The 17,488-nt window shown below is 42.1% G+C and overlaps 1 protein-coding gene across 1 annotated transcript in view; it reads left to right on the top strand.

Moving 5' to 3' along the window:
• Necab1 (N-terminal EF-hand calcium binding protein 1) overlaps positions 1-17,488 on the top strand; it is a 139,738-nt gene that overhangs the window by 95,851 nt on the left and 26,399 nt on the right. The window contains exon 7 of the mRNA XM_038347951.1: positions 10,144-10,280. Within this exon, the coding sequence (XP_038203879.1) occupies positions 10,144-10,280 (137 nt within the window). The remainder of the gene's footprint in view (positions 1-10,143; positions 10,281-17,488) is intronic.

Genomic DNA, 17,488 nt, shown 5'->3' with positions numbered 1-17,488 from the left:
ATGAAAAGAGAAATGATTCCTGTTTTCCTACTCAGATATAGGGGAACTCGTTCTGGTTAAAAAAAATAGATAAATAATAAATAACCAAGCCAGACGTTCCCATTTCATAGATTTGAGAAACCAATGGTCAAGTGTGTCACCCAGGTTGACTTTGTATCCCCCATTAATGTCAGAAAATGTTATTCAGGGCTGAGTAAAAAAAAAAAAAACACTCAAATTAGTTCATTGCAGCCCAATCACTAAGGTGCATCAGGGCCTCTTCTGCGCATAATGAAGATTATACTGTAACCTTCTGGGTACAGGTTCTCTACCTGTTGCCATGGTAAAAGAGCCAGATGTAAGCCTCTCATTAAAATGAGTAATTTTGCGAGAAACAGTCAAGCTACCCTTGAGGTCTCCTCATCATCTCACAGTCTTTCCTATCCTTTATTCTTCTCTTAGCCTGGACCTCAAAGTACAAACTTAAAATATGGTTTTCGTTGTTTATGTAATAACTGAATTAATTGTGTATCATCGGTTTCTTGAATTTTTCCAATAGTACAAATGTGCTTTAATAATTCTCAATAATTTTAAAGTTTCATTTCTGTGGTGGAAACATACTTGGAGGCAATAGTGGCGTGCATTGCATTTGCCCCCTTTAGAGTTTGAGGTTGCCTTTAGCAATAAGGTTTTCGGTTGCTTGCTTCAACACAGAAAGCCTGCATCAAATATGAACCTAGGAAGTAAAATTATTTTTAAAAATGCATGAAGACCTGGAAACACTTATTATAGGACAGACTTTGATAAACCCTTGCCTAAATCTATGATTTCTAAGAAAAAAAAATCCAAGACTGCTATGACTTGAGTCTCCCTACAGAAGAGGGAAATGCGTTGGAAAATGAAGCTGCCTTCTCGCGCCCCTCTGCTTAAATCAAAGTTCCACTGAAGTCTAGAAAATGCTTCCCTTCCATTTTAATTGCTTGATTACAGCCCTCAAAAGCTTTCCTTGCAGGGATGCCCTTGCTGGTGGTGTGGTAATCACGACCCTTTGGCTTGCATTGGCTCCTGAGACTAGAGTCTGCAAAACGTTCGCTAAGCTGCTGTGTTTTAAAAGCCCTGTGAAAGTAGGCAACCGAAGGTGTGCCCATGCACTCCTGTCCCGAGCAAGTGTCTTCCATCTGTGTGCATATCCCCTGGGAAACGACGGGTTTGTGTGTAGTTCTCTCGGGCTGGTTACCAGTGAAATATGAAGACTTCTGCTTTCTGATTCAAAATCTTGTCTTCCATTTCAACAGACTGTATACTACTACTATCTAAACAGACCAAAGTAACACTGCACCTTACAACTAAGGTTGTTTTGTATTTAAGATACTGCAGCATTTTGTTTTCCACAAAGTTCCACTGGGCCAAATTCTTTTCTTATTTGAAGAAGCTAATCATTCTTGGGGCTGTTATTTTTCTTAATAAAAACTTAGTGGAATTCATGCGTATAGTATCCAGAGATGGGACACAGGGGCAAATGGATTTCAAATCTTGGCAGGTGCTCACATGATCAAAATGTATCCACTCTTCCCCATATACCATGGTGTTGGAGAATGTCCACCCGCATTAATATTCAATTATTTGTTCTGTCTCAAAAGTTGTTCAAATCAAAGAGAAGGACAATTTATGTCGAAGGCACAAAGCTTAAATATGGTGTTTTGAAAACGCACTTCTGTCTGGGAATTCAGTGACTTGGAGATGCTAACTGGAGACATTGTAGCAGCACGATTAAAATAGCAGTATCTATCCATCTGACAGGGTGCTGATTAACAGGCGTCAAAGAAGAGGTTGTTGCCCTTGGGGTTGTGTTTGCTTCAGCACTGTCTTAAGCTTGTTCTGTGAGCTTAAAATGATTTTAAAAAAAAATGTGTGAGAAGTAAGGTAGAAAGTACTGTATTTGCCAGAAAAAAAAATGGTAATATTTTATAATCAACAACTGTAAGTTGAGCATAATTTATGTATGAATGTAGGCCAGCAGTCTTCGCACTGAAAAATGCACCATTTGGTACTGTGTTACACTTCAAAGCAGTGCAGGCTAGCCGTTGAAGGGATAGCGTATGCGGGTGATAGAAATTACTCGTTGGCAAGTGTTTACCCCTTTTTCTGGCCCGACTGCCTGCCAAGGAGTTCCATGTTTTACAGCCTATATCTGTCTATTCCCACAGCTGTTCAAATATATGAAGATAGCTTATCTCTACCAGACTGGTTCTTACGCACATCTTGACCTTTTTATTGTGGAATGAAGCAACAAGTGGGAAACAGCACTAATAAGTGGAAAGCCTGGTGATTTCAACACGAACACTCCAGCAATCACCCCTCCCTTCCCCGGATCAATAAACGGAAAGCAACCAGTGACCCGGGCACCTTTCGACATGCGGGCTCTGGTGGTGCCGCGGTCCCGCCTTCCCTGAGCATAATCAGCAAGTGGCTCGCCACAGTCGCCTCTACCTTGCCTTTTCCCTATGGCTTTAACACGCCGGTGTTCATTCAGTCCGTGCTGAATTTTCTATCTGTTAACTCACTTTTACATTGCAGATTGCCCGGGTCTGCTTTCTTTACTTACTTTTTAATGTATCTACAGAAGAGCAGCGCTACCTGTGCTGGCAAGGTCCTCGGAACTAACTCAGTGTTTGATTCAAATTCTCAGCAGAGTTCAGCGTCAACTTCGTAAGACTGGGCTTTCAAGCAGTTTTTCATTGACACTCACAGAGTTTTAGTAGTGACAGCCTTTACACCAAATGCCCGAATCAGAGTGAACAAGGTCCAGGCCTGGCCAGATTCTGTCAACTACTCTTTTTACGTGGTCTATGGATACAGCCAGACTTCTCATTTGAAAAGGTCCTATGAATGCATATGCATATTCCAGTAGCAGGAAACATGACCCCTTGTTCACAGAGTCTAAAATCCACACTGCCTAAAACCTGTGCTTACGGCTACCCCCAGTTTGCCTAGACTTGGAACCCGAGTCACCACTTTGAAGAGCTCTGTTCATTCTGGCTGTCTATAGGTGTGATCTAGGGATTCCTGAGAAAGTTCACAGCAATGTCCTTATAGCACAGTTCTCAAACCTTGACAATTTGTTGGGCCATGGGGCACAGGAAGACTTTCATGATAGAAGTCAAAGTTTTCTGAAATTCTTCGATCATTTTATTTTAAAAACAAATTTTTGGCTTTATTGTTCTAACATAAAACTATGGGGCCAGGCCGTGGTGGCGCATGCCTTTAATCCCAGCACTCAGGAGGCAGAGGCAGGCGGATCTCTGAGTTCGAGGCCAGCCTGTTCTACAAGAGCTAGTTCCAGGACAGGTTCTAGAAACTACAGGGAAACCCTGTCTTGAAAAACAAACAAAAAAAAAAGTATGGCTTTTTCAAAGCTATGATGTTTTGTTTGATATTCAGTTTACCTCTTAAGTTGCATCTGTGTACATGAAGAAATTTTACCCCTTGGGGGGGAGTGGGGGGGTAAGTACAGACTCTTGCTATGTGGCCCAGTCTGACTGAGAACTCACTATCCTCCTGCCTCAGCCTCAGTGGTATGCACCTCCGCACCTGATTTTTGCTTTGTCCTTTCAAGTCAAATACTGTGCTATTCTAAACTGATAGCCCTTACTTAAAGCATGCACACATTTAGTAGGAAATCTCTTTTATTTCAGGGATGCATTCTTAAATACTCCATCATGGTGCTCCATTCCTCTGAAAGATTCAGACTTTCTTCTTCTGAGCTACATTGTCAGTAAGCTGACTATGCTCTGCCTTCCTTATTAGTCTCTTCCTCTCCTAACCCTTTGTTCCTTTTCTTGGCTACTTCTCATTGTTCAAGTATTCCTCTTTCCCTCTTTCATATTCAGGTATCACATACCGTTATTAGTTTTTATTTCTCCTAACTTAGATCCCCCTTCGTCCTCAGCTCTCACAGTCCTCTGTTCTGCTTTCCACACTCCTGTGATACTGAGCAGGCGGCTGAGCCTGGATGGTGACAGCTAGGCCCACACAGGCTTAACAAGGCAGGAATAAAAGTTTAACTGCACACCTAACAATCTTGAAATAAATGAAGAAAACAGTAACTTCAGAGACAGAAAGGAATTGTGGAAAGATTCCGGATAATGAGGCATTCATTGGAAGGAAGTAAGGCGATGTTCCGAGGAAGCAAAAGGAAATACTAGAAGGATGGCTAGATTGGTCAGTTGTGCCCATCCTTAGTGAGAAACAAATCGAGGGTGTGAAGACTTTGACCCTGCTTCAGAGTGCTACATTTTGAGCTTCATACTCCTCAAAGACAACTACATGATCCATAACTTAAACACAGCACCACAACTGTACATGAAATGCCTGTATCTTAGAGAAGGCAAGGTAGCGCACACACAGTAAAGAAATACACTTGTGCAGCCCCGAAAACATATGTGTGAGTAATAGTAAACTAATACTATGCAAACTGAATAGGCTTTATTTAATGTGCGTGCGCATGCATGTGTGTGTGCAACAACAATCAATTAAAAAAAGGTCATGAAGCCGGGCGGTGGTGGTGCACGCCTTTAATCCCAGCACTCAGGAGGCAGAGGCAGGCGAATCTCTGAGTTCGAGGCCAGCCTGGTCTACAAGAGCTAGTTCCAGGACAGGCTCTAGAAACTACAGGAAAACCCTGTCTCAAAAAAAACCAAAAAAAAAAAAGGCCATGAATTTGAAAGAAAGCCAGAGGGATAAATGTGAGGTTTGGGAGGGAGGAAAGGGCAGGAGGAAATGATATAATTATATCTCAAAAGATTTTTGAAAATAAAACTTTTAAAATGAAAATATGGGCATAAATAATTCTAAAATGTAATTTATGTAGGGAACCCACTGCACATCAAATGCTAACTGTGCATTTATCTTGGGTAAATATATTCTGGTATATTATATTATTGTGGCAGATAAATTTAGGTCTTTTTTATTTTGAGATACTGATTATAATTCATGACATCCTCCCTCATGACATTCCTAGAGATAACAAACATTTATCAAAATCTCTGAGTTAGAAAACATATTATGCATTCACATGACTTTCTTCATTTGGCCCTTGAAGCAACTCGGTGATAACTCTCCTTAATAGTTATGAGAATGTTGTAAGTTCTCACAGCTGTCAAATGGCCCAAGCACAGAAGAGCACTCATGTAGACATCTTCAGAGGCTTTTTCAGAATTTTTAATTTTATTTTTGAGGTTATAATATAATGACATCATTTCTCACTTCACTTTCCTCCCTCCAAAGGCATATGGATGGCTAGCAATTTCCACCTAATAATTCAATTTATGTGTCATTTATCAATGACTTTGGTAAGCATTATTTGGAGAGATAATGAGAAAGTGTCAGCTTTCATTTCTTCTTAACCTTTCTAATAGACAGAAAGATTGAATAATATTTGGTATAACGTCTCACACCAGAGAAAGTATCAGGCAGACAGAAGCAGTAGCCCTGCCAACTGTGACAGCGTCTGATGTCCCCAGCAAGGAGACGTTGTGACTGGGTTTCACTGACTTGATTACATCTCCCATACGGCACATACAAACGAGCAAGCCTCATGCTCTAACGTCCTGATTAACTGAGATGACTCATATTGGGTTAATAACCAAGTTCTCTACTTTTCCTCATGCAGATGTGCTGTGCTCACTTGCGGAGAAATGCAATTAAGATGTACAGACATTCCCCTAAGAAGCACAATTTTCAAGTTAGCATCAAGTGTGGGACTTTTTTACTTGAATGAATGCAAGCCCTGTTTCAGATTCACAAAATAATAAATAAATAAATAAATAAATAAATAAATAAATAAATAAATAAATAAATTTTTAAAAATACTTAAAGTTGAGACTGAGATGCTGGCGTTTTGACTTTCCAAAGTAAAAAATGAAGATATTTAGGGCATATGGCTAATAATTTCCACCTAATGGTTTGATTACCAATGAGTTGAGTAAACATCATTTGGATCTGAGAAATAGTGCCAGCTCTCGTTTCTCCATAACCTTTCTAAGAGACGGGAAGACTGAACCATGTCTGAAAAAGAAGAATCTAAACACCCAACACCATCCATGCATTTGCTATCAATGCTTTCTAGATTCTTGGAAGTTCTTCCCTCCATTTTCCTAAGCACTGGGCTTTGCTCAAATGAGCATGTGTCAAATACCAACACAGCAGTGTTCCGGGGAGACAGGAATGCAAGATCGCTCTTTGTACTTCTCCATCAATCCATTTGTTGAGGATTAAAGGGCCAGGCTTTGACATTTCCCAGCTTGCTCTCTATTTAATTTTCCATCTGCTTCTCTGCCACTGCCTTCCAAAGGAACATCTGCGTGTGGGGGGAGCAGGGAAGGAGGCTGGATCTGCGCCACCTGGATCTGCCATCTCAGAGCATGGATCCAGTGGGAAGAAAGGAGAGAAGACTAACAAATGATCCAAGAAAATGAAACGAGGACAAACAGTCTGCAGAGAGCAAAGCTGTGCTCCCCTTTGTAGCAGAACCGCACAGCCAGGCAAAGCAGGCAGCGGCATGCACAGACAGCAAGAGCTACACACAGGGGACAGCGGGTGACTGCAAGCACCGTGAGCACCCAGGGCTCAGACTCCTGGCCCCCATGTCTTATGTGGTGCCCTGTTCCTCACACACTCTTTAATCACTTTGGGGGCAGCTGGCGTGGGCCAGGAGCTATTCTGAACACTCAGGAAACAGAGATGAAAAAGATAAAATCTTGACACCTACGGATGTGACCCAAGATTGCAGTGTAAAGTGCCAAATCCTCTTCCCCAGGCAGAGAAAAGATGTTCCAGGAACACAGAGAAGAAAAAAGGCTGTGTGGAAATAAATGATGGTTTCAGGTCAGGAAAGGTTGAGAAGTCTGTACCCTGAAGTCAGCCTGGGAGGATAAACGGGAATGTGAGAAATCCAGTCTTCCTTCACGCGGAGTAATGATCTCCTGCTGCATCTATAATTCATTTATTTCTCGTGGCTGTATGAAATCCCATTGTGTGTGTATATTGCATTCTCTACACATTCATCTTTCCGTGAGCACCTCAACCCGTCCTGTTCTCTGACTATTGTCGATAGCGCAGCATTGTGTCAGGACTCAGGATCATTTGGGTAGAAGCCCAGGAGTGGTCACGGGTAGAGTCCTATTTTAGGTCAAATACTGAGTTTCTATCCCCCATGCAAAGCATATGGGATTTAACTGTGCGTGTGTGTGTGTGTGTGTGTGTGTGTGTGTAGGCTAGAAAGGGAACTATGGAGGAGAGAACGGAATATCAAGTGAATGAGAAGGTGGAAAAGAGAGGATAATAGAATTCTATGTGACATGAAATCAGAAGGGAGGGCACTGAGGGGGACAGCAGCGGGAGACGGAGTCTGAAAATGCCATCATGAAATGCATGACTTTGTATGCTAACAAAAAATAGTTTATTTTTTTCAAAGAACAGTTATTCTCCTCATACCTATGAGCGGCACTTGACAGCAACCCTTAGGAACTGATTAAAAACTCTTCGTCTCCCAAAGCCTCATCTCACTTCCTATCCTTCTATCTTCTTCAATGTCAAGCTCTCAACATTTCTCTTCGATATTCTCTCCCAGCTGGGCAGAGCATTTCATCAACATTATCCCAAACCCTCCAGAATGCCTGGAAGAGTGAGCATAAGATAGCGCCTGTGTTGCTGTGGGGGAGCCACGACAGAAGAACCAGGCTGATTTTAATTTTCCTTGAATGTCTCACTTCATGGTCAGAATTAGACAGGACATCCATATTGCACTGTCTCCCCAAGGGTCAGGGAACATCCTGGAAGATGGGCAGAAAGACTGTAAGAACTGAGGAATAGGGAGAATGTCTCTGAAACTTTATCTCCTCAGCACAGCATGGCCATTGCGTTCACGATTCATCATCAGTGCGCGTGCCTGCATGAGACCCAGTGTGTCCGCATTCTGCTTGGTGGAGGAGGATGCAAGGCTCCATCCCTAGTGGAAGAGACACCATGTTAGCAGTTAATGTTTGGTAGAGAAGGGGGAGTCACTTTTCTTCATAGGGCGTAGCCACTAGCAAGTTGACTGTGATCCGGTAATAACCTCACACCTATGCACACAAAAGCCACCACAGTTAAACTCAATGGAGTGTTTTAAAGGCACAAGAGTAGAAAGCAGATTCGTTGGTCCAAATAGGGTGTCTGGCAGATAAGTGAGGGAAGTTGGAACTGACAAAGATGCATCATAGCTGTATGAAATTATCAAATAAAATTAATTATTTTTAAAGTATCTAAGTTCGCTAAAGTCTTTGCATATGGAAACACAAAATATCAACATAAGAAAATGTTTAGGATAGACATTTGTCTGTAAAACAAGGCACTTAAATATCAAATGAATATTTAACTTGGTCATATACATTTACACATATGTATATGTAATGTTTCATTCCATATATCTGAGAAGTTATCATCAAAAAAGCAATGGAAAAATCCCCTCTCTAGTCTGACATAATAGTAACAAATATTTACCATTTAAATGGGAAAAACCTAAAGCCAACACTGTAGTCATTGCTCACTGAGTGCATTGTCTGCTTGCTGCTCAATGCCGTCTGCAAACGGGCACAGGAGTTGCCATCCTGTTTGGGATTAGTCATAGTTTATCCTGCGATGCAGATGAGCTGGCAAAATCTCTGGCTGTGCAATTGTGCCTTGTGTTCATCTTAATAAATTTCACTTTTAAAATGTGTTGGTAAAATGGGGACAAGTGCAGAGTAAGAATCAAACGCAGCCTTTGTTCCGTCAAAACACTCAAGCTCCATAAAAGCTGTCTTTGGTTGTAAAGAAAATACTGAGAAATAATTCTGGGAAGCTTCGGCTGCCAGAAATTATTAACCTCGGAGATCAAGCAAGGGATTTTGTGTGCTTTAACTCGGTTCAATTTATCCAAGGTTTTTATATCTACCGTAAGCATGGGACTTTGTATTTTACGGTTAATATTTTTAAGTAGAGTTTAAGGACAGTTTTGAAATCATAGGTGAAGTTGCTAGGCTTGTGGATAAGAAAATTTCCCGGGTTTTCAACTCTAAGGACTGAACTTTTCTAAAGGCCGATGACTGAAAATTTTGCTAAATGAAATTTTCTATGGTGTTATTCCGTGGACAGGGGGAAAAACTCTATCAGAAGGACACCGGCAAAATACTTTATAATTTAGAGTTGATAGAAGCACAAAGTTTCTTAGTTTGCAGTGTGTGCCAGGGTTACTCAGCCTGATTTGCACGTGAGAAGAGTGGGGTCCCCAAAGGTTAGCTGAATTTCATCTGCTTTGATTTGCAGCCGCGTCTTCTCATTTCCCAGAGTGCCATGGCTCATGGCGGCTTCTCAGCACTGTCATTTCCTCTGGTTCTGTATTTACCATCATGGAAATACCATTTTGTTGAGGGATAGAAGCAAGTAAATCTTTTCATTGATTGAACTGAGCAATACCCTTCTCGCCGAGTCAGTCACTTCTATGTCACTGTGACTGAACTGTCTGACAGAGACAATGAAGGGGGGGGGGTGTTGGGAGTAGTGAGACCCCAGATCCTGAATTTCTTGTAATCCCCTGATCTGAGTGCCTACAGCTGTTCTGAGCGCGAGACCTTCAGGAGTTCCTGATGGCAGGAGAGTGGTTTCTGGTGGGTTTGGCTGGGGCGTGGCTATCTCTATATAATCTGCCCCTGAACACAATAAAGGGGGCATTCTTGGGGAATTCGAGGATGATCCTTGTCTCTGTCGTCTGTGTGTCTGTGTATTTTAATCTCCTGCCCCTTGCCTGAATCTCGCGAACTGGGTGCCAGCGCACCGAACGCAAACACGGGGGGAGGGGGGGGATTTGTTTTTGGCTCATGACAGGGAAGGGAAGACAGTAAGAAGCAAGGCCACGGCACAGTGAGTGTCTGGCAGAAGCTTCTCATGCCATAGTGGCGCGTGCAATGAGAACTGATACAGTGGAGTCCATAATCAAATTCAGTCTCTACCACACAACACCTCTTTTCTCTCTCGGCTCCACTTCCAAGGATTAGTCTCAAAGTGGGTCCTTGGGGGAAAAAAAAATCTGTTCCTGAGTGTTTATCGCTACTGGATTTCTAATTACATTTGTTTTGTAACCCATAGGACTACCAAGAAGCCTCCAACTTGGAACAATTTGTCACTCGGTTTCTGCTGAAGGAGACCTTAAACCAGCTGCAGTCTCTCCAGAACTCTCTGGAATGTGCCATGGAAAAGACAGAGGAGCAAACCCGTCGAGACAGGCAACTCGTGCTTTCTTTATCTCTGATTATGCTATACTTCATTATTATTATTATTATTATTATCATTATTATTATTCTCTCATCTATTACATCTTGACTGCAGCCTCCCCTCCCTTCACTCCTCCCAGTATCCATCCCCCTCCCGCAAATTGACTCCTCCTTTCTTTTCAAAAATAAGAATAAAAAAGAGCAGGTCTCCCATGGATATCAGCTAAACATCGCATAGCAAGACACAATAAGAATAGGAACAAACCCTCATATCAAAGCTGGACAAGGCAACCCAGTAGGTGGAAATGGATCTCGAGAGCAGGCCAAGGAGTCAGAGACATTCCCACACCTACTGTCAGGAGTCCCACAATAACACCAAGCTATACAACCATGACACATGCAGAGGTCCTAGTGCAGACCTATGCAAGCTCCCTAATTGTCTCTTCAGCCTCTGTGAGTCCCCTATGAGACCGGCTTAGTTGCTTCTGTGAACCATGTTTGCAATAACCTCTGGCTCAGACATTCCGTCCTCCCCGTCTACTGCAGGATTAGTCTGGCTTCACCTAGTGTTTGCATGCTATACTTATGATAAGACAGTAGAGGGTTATTTTGTTTATTCTAGAGAAAGCTAATCACATGAACTAATAGGTTTTAAAGCAATGCCAAGGACCTCTCTAGTGAAACTGCTTTGGAAAAAAAAAATCACTTTTTATTATGTTGTCTGTCTTGTATTCAACAAATGTGAATTTAGAATTTAGTAATTAGAGAAGATTTTAAAAGACAATATAGTCTTTTAAATATTAATATATTTAACATATATTTATTATATTATTATAATATATTAATATTAATATATATTTAATATATTAATATATATATTAAATATATATATTACTCCTGAAGGGGCTAAAGCCTATTACACACATAAAACAAGGTTACTAAAACTAAATTGTAAGGCACAACAAGATAAATGCAGAGAAAGGAAAATAACTTGTCAATGAGTTTCTGAACAGTGAAATATTAAATATGGCAGAGTGGAATTTAAAGCCATGGTCTGGTCTTCAAAATCAGTATAACCTGAAAATATGGTAATGATAAGAAAGGCCCTTACCAGATCCAGTGATCTTGGTTATGTTGGAATGACTGGGCATTAATTAAACAGATGGGATTATTTTTAAGATGCAGAATAGTGAACAATTTTAAAGCTGATGCTACTAGTTTGCACTGCTCACGGGAAAATCAACGACGTAGGGAAGCAGCACTGCTGACAAGGAGCCCGTCTTGTGAAGTGGTGTCAGAATAGCTCAAGCCACTGGGCCTGCTACTGAACTGACATTGTGGATGCCTTGCAAAATGAGCAAGGGAAAACTCTCGTTCTTCTGACACACCTTGGCTAATACACGACTTTAAGCCTCTCAATATGATTTCCGTAAATGCACATCTTGGGACCATGCAGTAGGGTTTTAGAACTAGGTGGTAATAACTTATTCTGTAAGACCAATTTTTCAAGGCAATCAATGGGTATATGATTTATCAAGACATCTCCATAGTATCAGTAGATGAATGAGCACTGCCAAGGTCCAGCAAAAGAAAGCCTTTGTTTCAGGAGGCTGGCCGCGGGTTCTTTCCAGCTGCCCAGCTAGCTTAGCCCCGAAATAACCACACAGAAACTGTATGAATTAAATCACTGCTTGGCCCATTATCTCTAGCTTCTTATTGGCTAACTCTTACATCTTAATTTAACTCATTTCTATTAATCTATATATCACCACGAGGTTGTGTCCTACCAGCAAACTTCTGGCATGTCTGACTCTGGCAGCTTCATAGTGTCTCTGTGACTCTGCCCTTCTTTCTCTGAGCATTCAGTTCTGTCTTCCCCGCCTACCTAAGTTCTGCCCTATCAACAGGCCAAGGCAGTTTCTTTATTCATTAATGGTAATCACACATTAATGGGACTCCCACACCATAACTTCAGAATACAGTGAGCCTGTGCCCATAGATGAAAGACTTGGGGTGCAGCAGATGAACATTGGAATGCATCCTTCGCTGGGTCTCTCTTCACACTCACACTTCCTTCTCACTGTGTTGAGTGATTCCACACCAAATAGCAAGGCATAGAAATTCACTTCAGGAAGTCCGCACACCACCTCCTCCAGTGCGAGTAGATAAAGAAAGGAATGTACTAAGACACAATAAAGCTGATTCCATGTTCTTGGTGAGAAAACGATGATCCTTACTGTTTCATTGGTTTGGATCGTGTGGATTCAAAGTCACTCCTCTTAGAACCAGTCATTTGCCACCTGAAGAGACTTAGAAAGGCCTCAGCACAGCCTCTTCGCCTCCATTCTTTGGGTTCTATTCCCACCCCCTCCTATAGTTATTGCCTACAAACACAGGGCACACATGGCAACACACACACACAGCAAATGTTTAACGAACAATTGTGTGGTGTTAGGCATGCTTTCAACTTGTGCCTGCAACCAGAAGTTGCAAAGCAGCTGTGTTTAATGAGAAGGAACAAAGTAATTCATAGTTTAAGAAAAAATAGGAGACAGCAAAGATTAATGAACCTTTTACTTCTAGATTTTACAGTGCCCAAAACAGCTTGAATAATGGGAACTACCACGGGTCTTTTGTTGTTGTGAGAAGGCTGTGATATGGAATGTGACTAAACCATACTCTCAGGGGCTTCTAAATACATTAATTTTTTAAATAAGTAGAAAATTACACCACTATGGGCTTGAGTCCTCTATACCCATTATGAAGTTTTCTGGTGACTCAGAAGGAAGCATTCATTAGCCCTAACCTGGAAGGTTGCATCTCCTTTCCTACCTGTTGCTACAAAGGTCAACATGAACAGAGACCCCCTGCCCCAGGACCAGGACCAGTGACTGACAGTAAGACAAAGGCTGTCCTGTTACAAAATATCAATCAAAACAGCCTTGGGAAAGCTTCCTAGGTTGAGCATCCTTGATCTGGATCATTGGAAAGACTTCAAGAGGCAGGTTGATATTCTCTCCTGTGCTCTGACCCACCCCAAGCTGGATAACCTGTCATCTGGCTAGCTTTTTTAAGTTTGTTTTCTGCCTTCACAAATTTCTTTCCTTAAAGCCTCATGCCAAACAGGCTCTCCCATCTCCACATCCCATACCAAACATTCTAGTTGTGCCGCGTTTTCTCAGTTAACTCAGCCTTGTACATACTCATCCTCCCCATCCATCTTTGCATTTCTCCCATTTACAGGTTGAGTGAGTGGGAACTGAGTGAATGAGAGTGAGCCTTTGAGTAGAGCAGCACATTAGGGACAGCGAGGAGGACAATCCATGTGCTATCTGGAAGATCTTAAAAGCTAGACAAATGCATTATAAGTTAATTCTATAACAGTTTGCTGTTAGTGATTACAAAGGAGCAATCTAAAGAAGTCACAGAGAGGAAAATTCATCTTGCAACTGTGTATAGTACATATTTGATGGAGAGAAGAAAAGAGTGAAGAGAAGCAAAACAAAATTATAAAACTCCTCAGTTTTTAATATCACAAATGAGGGTTCCATGATGCTTTACATAACATTCCCTGGGTCATAACAACTTTCTTCCCCTTCAGCATCAACATTACTTTAGGATTTAATAGTTGTGAAACCAAGAGACTTTGTTGGGAAGGAGGAAATCTAGAGAGAACATCTCCTCCTGGCAGCCCCAGGCAGAATCACAGAGCATCGCTCATCCTGCAATAATGAGTTAGATGTGCTGGGCTGGGCATAATGTCTGTGCCCATTCATGTGAAATGGTAATTTCAGAGAAGGGGATATGCACAGCTGGAAGGTCACCGAGGTGAGATCCTCAGATGGCATTTTATGCCATCTTTGTGTCTGCTCTGCCACACTGGCTAAGTGGGAGTCATTTTAATTCCCTGCCTGTTGAAAGAACCTAATAGTCAGTGGCAAGAATAATCATTATGTGATGTGGAAGCTCCCCTCGAGGGGACCCCTGTTCTGTGGCATAAACCCCCCTCTTCAAGAGCTACATTTTCCAGAACACAGTTCAATTAGACGTGGATTTCCTGTGTATAATGGAATCTCTGAGTTTGATCTGTTTTCCAAAGTTTCTTCTATAGGCAGTGATACAAATGAGTTCCCCTGGGTTTGGAAGTCATTCTTTTGCCTTTTGAAAATTGTCTGTTATAGAGGAAAGAAAACGCTTTAATTTCACTGACAAGTGATTACAAATCCACCTGTGGCTTATGATTGCCTGTGTCACCAAAGAACGGGGCTTCTGCTGTGTGGAGATCCATAGGGGAAACGGGGCTCATACTTTGTGGAGATCCATAGGGGAAACGGGGCTCATGCTGTGTGGAGATCCATAGGGGAAATGGGGCTCATGCTGTGTGGAGATCCATAGGGGAAATGGGGCTCATGCTGTGTGGAGATCCATAGGGGAAATGGGGCTCACGCTGTGTGGAGATCCATAGGGGAAACGGGGCTTCTGCTGTGTGGAGATTCATAGGGGAAATTCAAGACTATATGTATGTGAATTTTGGAGACTAGATATATGTGAATTTTTGTTTTTGTTGTACTTTGCCTAAACTTTCAAAATTGACATTAAAAATACCTGTATAAAAGTCATTAACACACAGACAATAAAAAAGAAAGAGCATGCCCTAAAGCCAAGCCCCAAACTAGAAACTAGAAATCTGAAAAGAAGAATGTCGAGTGATTTAAATGCTCCAGGGAAGCAGCTCACTTGGGCTGTGCGAGAAGTTGTGTTCACAGCAATGAGCCCAAAGAACCTTGGAGTACTAAAGAGTTGACAGAGCCATGTGGAACTGGTGGTGGGGTCAAAGGGAGCCTGATGCGTCGTGGAAATCCCCACCGTGGACTTTTAGGGTCTGACTCTTCCCAGTCTGGAGAATCTTAGAAGTACAATGGGGGCAGGGCACAAAGCCGAAGATGAGACGCCAGACGGAGGCCTTCATCCTGACCGCGCGTGCATCCAAGGCCCCTTTTGTACCCCGTGTTTCCAGATCGCTGACGTCAGGGATTGAAGTGCCCAGTTAGGGGACACTATAGTGACAGATCTGGTTAGTCGAAGAGAGTCCTCGTCAAACCTAAGAATAGGCTTAAAGCCTCCGATGGGAAAGCGTGACTTGGCTAATGTGCAGAGCACACACACACAAAAATGCCAACCTGCCTTGTGAGTCTTCAGGCTGGATTGGAAAGGGAGGGGAGGGGCAACAGAAGGAGCAAAGCAAACACGATACAAAAACAGAAGAAGCAAGGACTGTTATGGGGTGTTAGAGCCCCGGAGAAAGACCATCAGTCTCAATTCAGATTACAACGAGCCACGCTTATGAAAACAGCTAGCAGGGCCGCGCAGTCTCTTATCCAAAGCAGCAAGAAACAAGCGGTACAGAGGCAGGAAACGAAGGACCTCAAGACAGGGTTTCTCTGTGTAGCCCTGACCGTCCTGGAACTCACTCTGTAGGTCAGGCTGGCCTGGTATTTGGAGAACCACCTGCCTCTGCCTGCCCAGTGCTGAGATTAAAGAAAGGTGTGCGCTATCACTCCTGATGTAAAGGAAGGAGTCTGAAAGGCAAAACCACAAGAACTGCTTTGCTCTGAACGGTTAGATGATGAAGGTGACCTCAGGGTAGTCCTTGAACAACCACATAAGCTAAATTACAGAGTCCAAAACCAACAGTTAGTCATGTCATAGCAAGCAGGTCGTCATGACCTTATGTTTTTGTGTGGGGTTCAAGGAGTCAGAGCTGTTGGGAACTTATCTTGAGTCAGAGACAAACAGCTCTTAGTACCAAGATGAATCCCTAACACAAAATGGGTTTTCTTTAGCTATCACAAAATGATTCAGAGAGCATAAAAATAGATCTAAAGAACCAAAACCATCAGAAGGTAAAGATGATGCTGAAGGAAAAAGAATCCACAGCCAACAAGAGAGCTCTTGTCTCATATGCCCAAACATGTTATTATAAAAGTGAAATTCTTTGAGGAATATTTTAAAACAAAATTACAGCAAAATGTCTACAAAGTAGCAAGAAAGGAAAAAACATAAGAAGAAAACTAAAGAACAAGTCTAAACGATCTTCTTTTGTGAAATAGAAATCCCAGAAAAAGAACAAGGGAGAATAACTACCAAAAGAATAATTCAAGAAAAGCTTTCAGAACGAGAGTTCTCAGCCTGATAGCTTGGACGAAGAACTCACTATGTTTTTTTAATCTAACACTAAGGCATGCAACTATGACATGGAAGAAACCAGGACATATGGAAAGGACAAAGGAATCTACTCTGGGAACTGGAGGGAAAGGAATCTCCCCGTCCCCCTCTTGTCTCTCTTTCTCTCCCTGTCTCTGACTCTCTCTCTCTCTCTCTCTCTCTCTCTCTCTCTCTCTCTCTCTCTCTCTCTCTCTCTCTGTGTGTGTGTGTGTGTGTGTGTCTGTCTGTCTGTCTGTCTTTCTCTCTCATACACACACACTAAAACAAAATAGGGCAAAAACTAACACATTGGAATTGGACAAAGCAAACAAAAGGAAAGAGCCCATCAGAAGGCACTAGAAACCGAGATCACTTCTTTGTACCTTCAGGAATCCCGTAAAAACACTGAACTGGAAGCCACGATATATTCCTATCAAGAAAATTATCAACTTCATTCAGATTTTTCAATTTTGTGGAGTACAGGTTTTTAAAGTATGTCCTTATGATTTTCTGGTTTTCCCTAGTGTCTGTTATTATGTTCCCCTTTTCATTTTTGATTTTGTTAATTTGGATATTCTCTCTTTACCTCTCAGTTAATTTGGATAAGGGTTTGCCAGACTGCTGGAGGAATATTGTCTTCAGTTGTGTGACTTTTGTTTACGCTGCATTTGTTTAACTCTATGAAGCTGTGTTACTCTGCCTGTCTAAAACACCTGATGGTCCTAATGAAGAGCTGAACAGCCAATAGCAAGGCAGGAGCCAAGATAGGTGGGGCTGGCAGGCAGAGAGAATAATCAGAAGGAGAAATCAGAAGAAAGAGGAGCAAAAGAACAAGGAGAGGGGGACATCAGGGGCCAACAACCCAGCTACACAGCCAGCCGAGGAGTAAGAAGTAAGCTATACCGAAGTAAGAAAGACAGAAGCCCGGAGGGAAAAGGTAGACCGGATAATTTAAGAAAAACTGGCTAGAAACAAGCCGAGTTAAGGGAGCAGGTTTGAGCAGGTTTACATCTAAA

Source organism: Arvicola amphibius, chromosome 11 (assembly GCF_903992535.2).
Source record: "Arvicola amphibius chromosome 11, mArvAmp1.2, whole genome shotgun sequence".
In the NCBI taxonomy this organism is placed as follows: Eukaryota; Metazoa; Chordata; class Mammalia; order Rodentia; family Cricetidae; genus Arvicola; species Arvicola amphibius.
The sequence above is the reverse complement of the archived record's forward strand: the minus strand, read 5'-3'. Positions and strand labels throughout refer to the sequence as shown.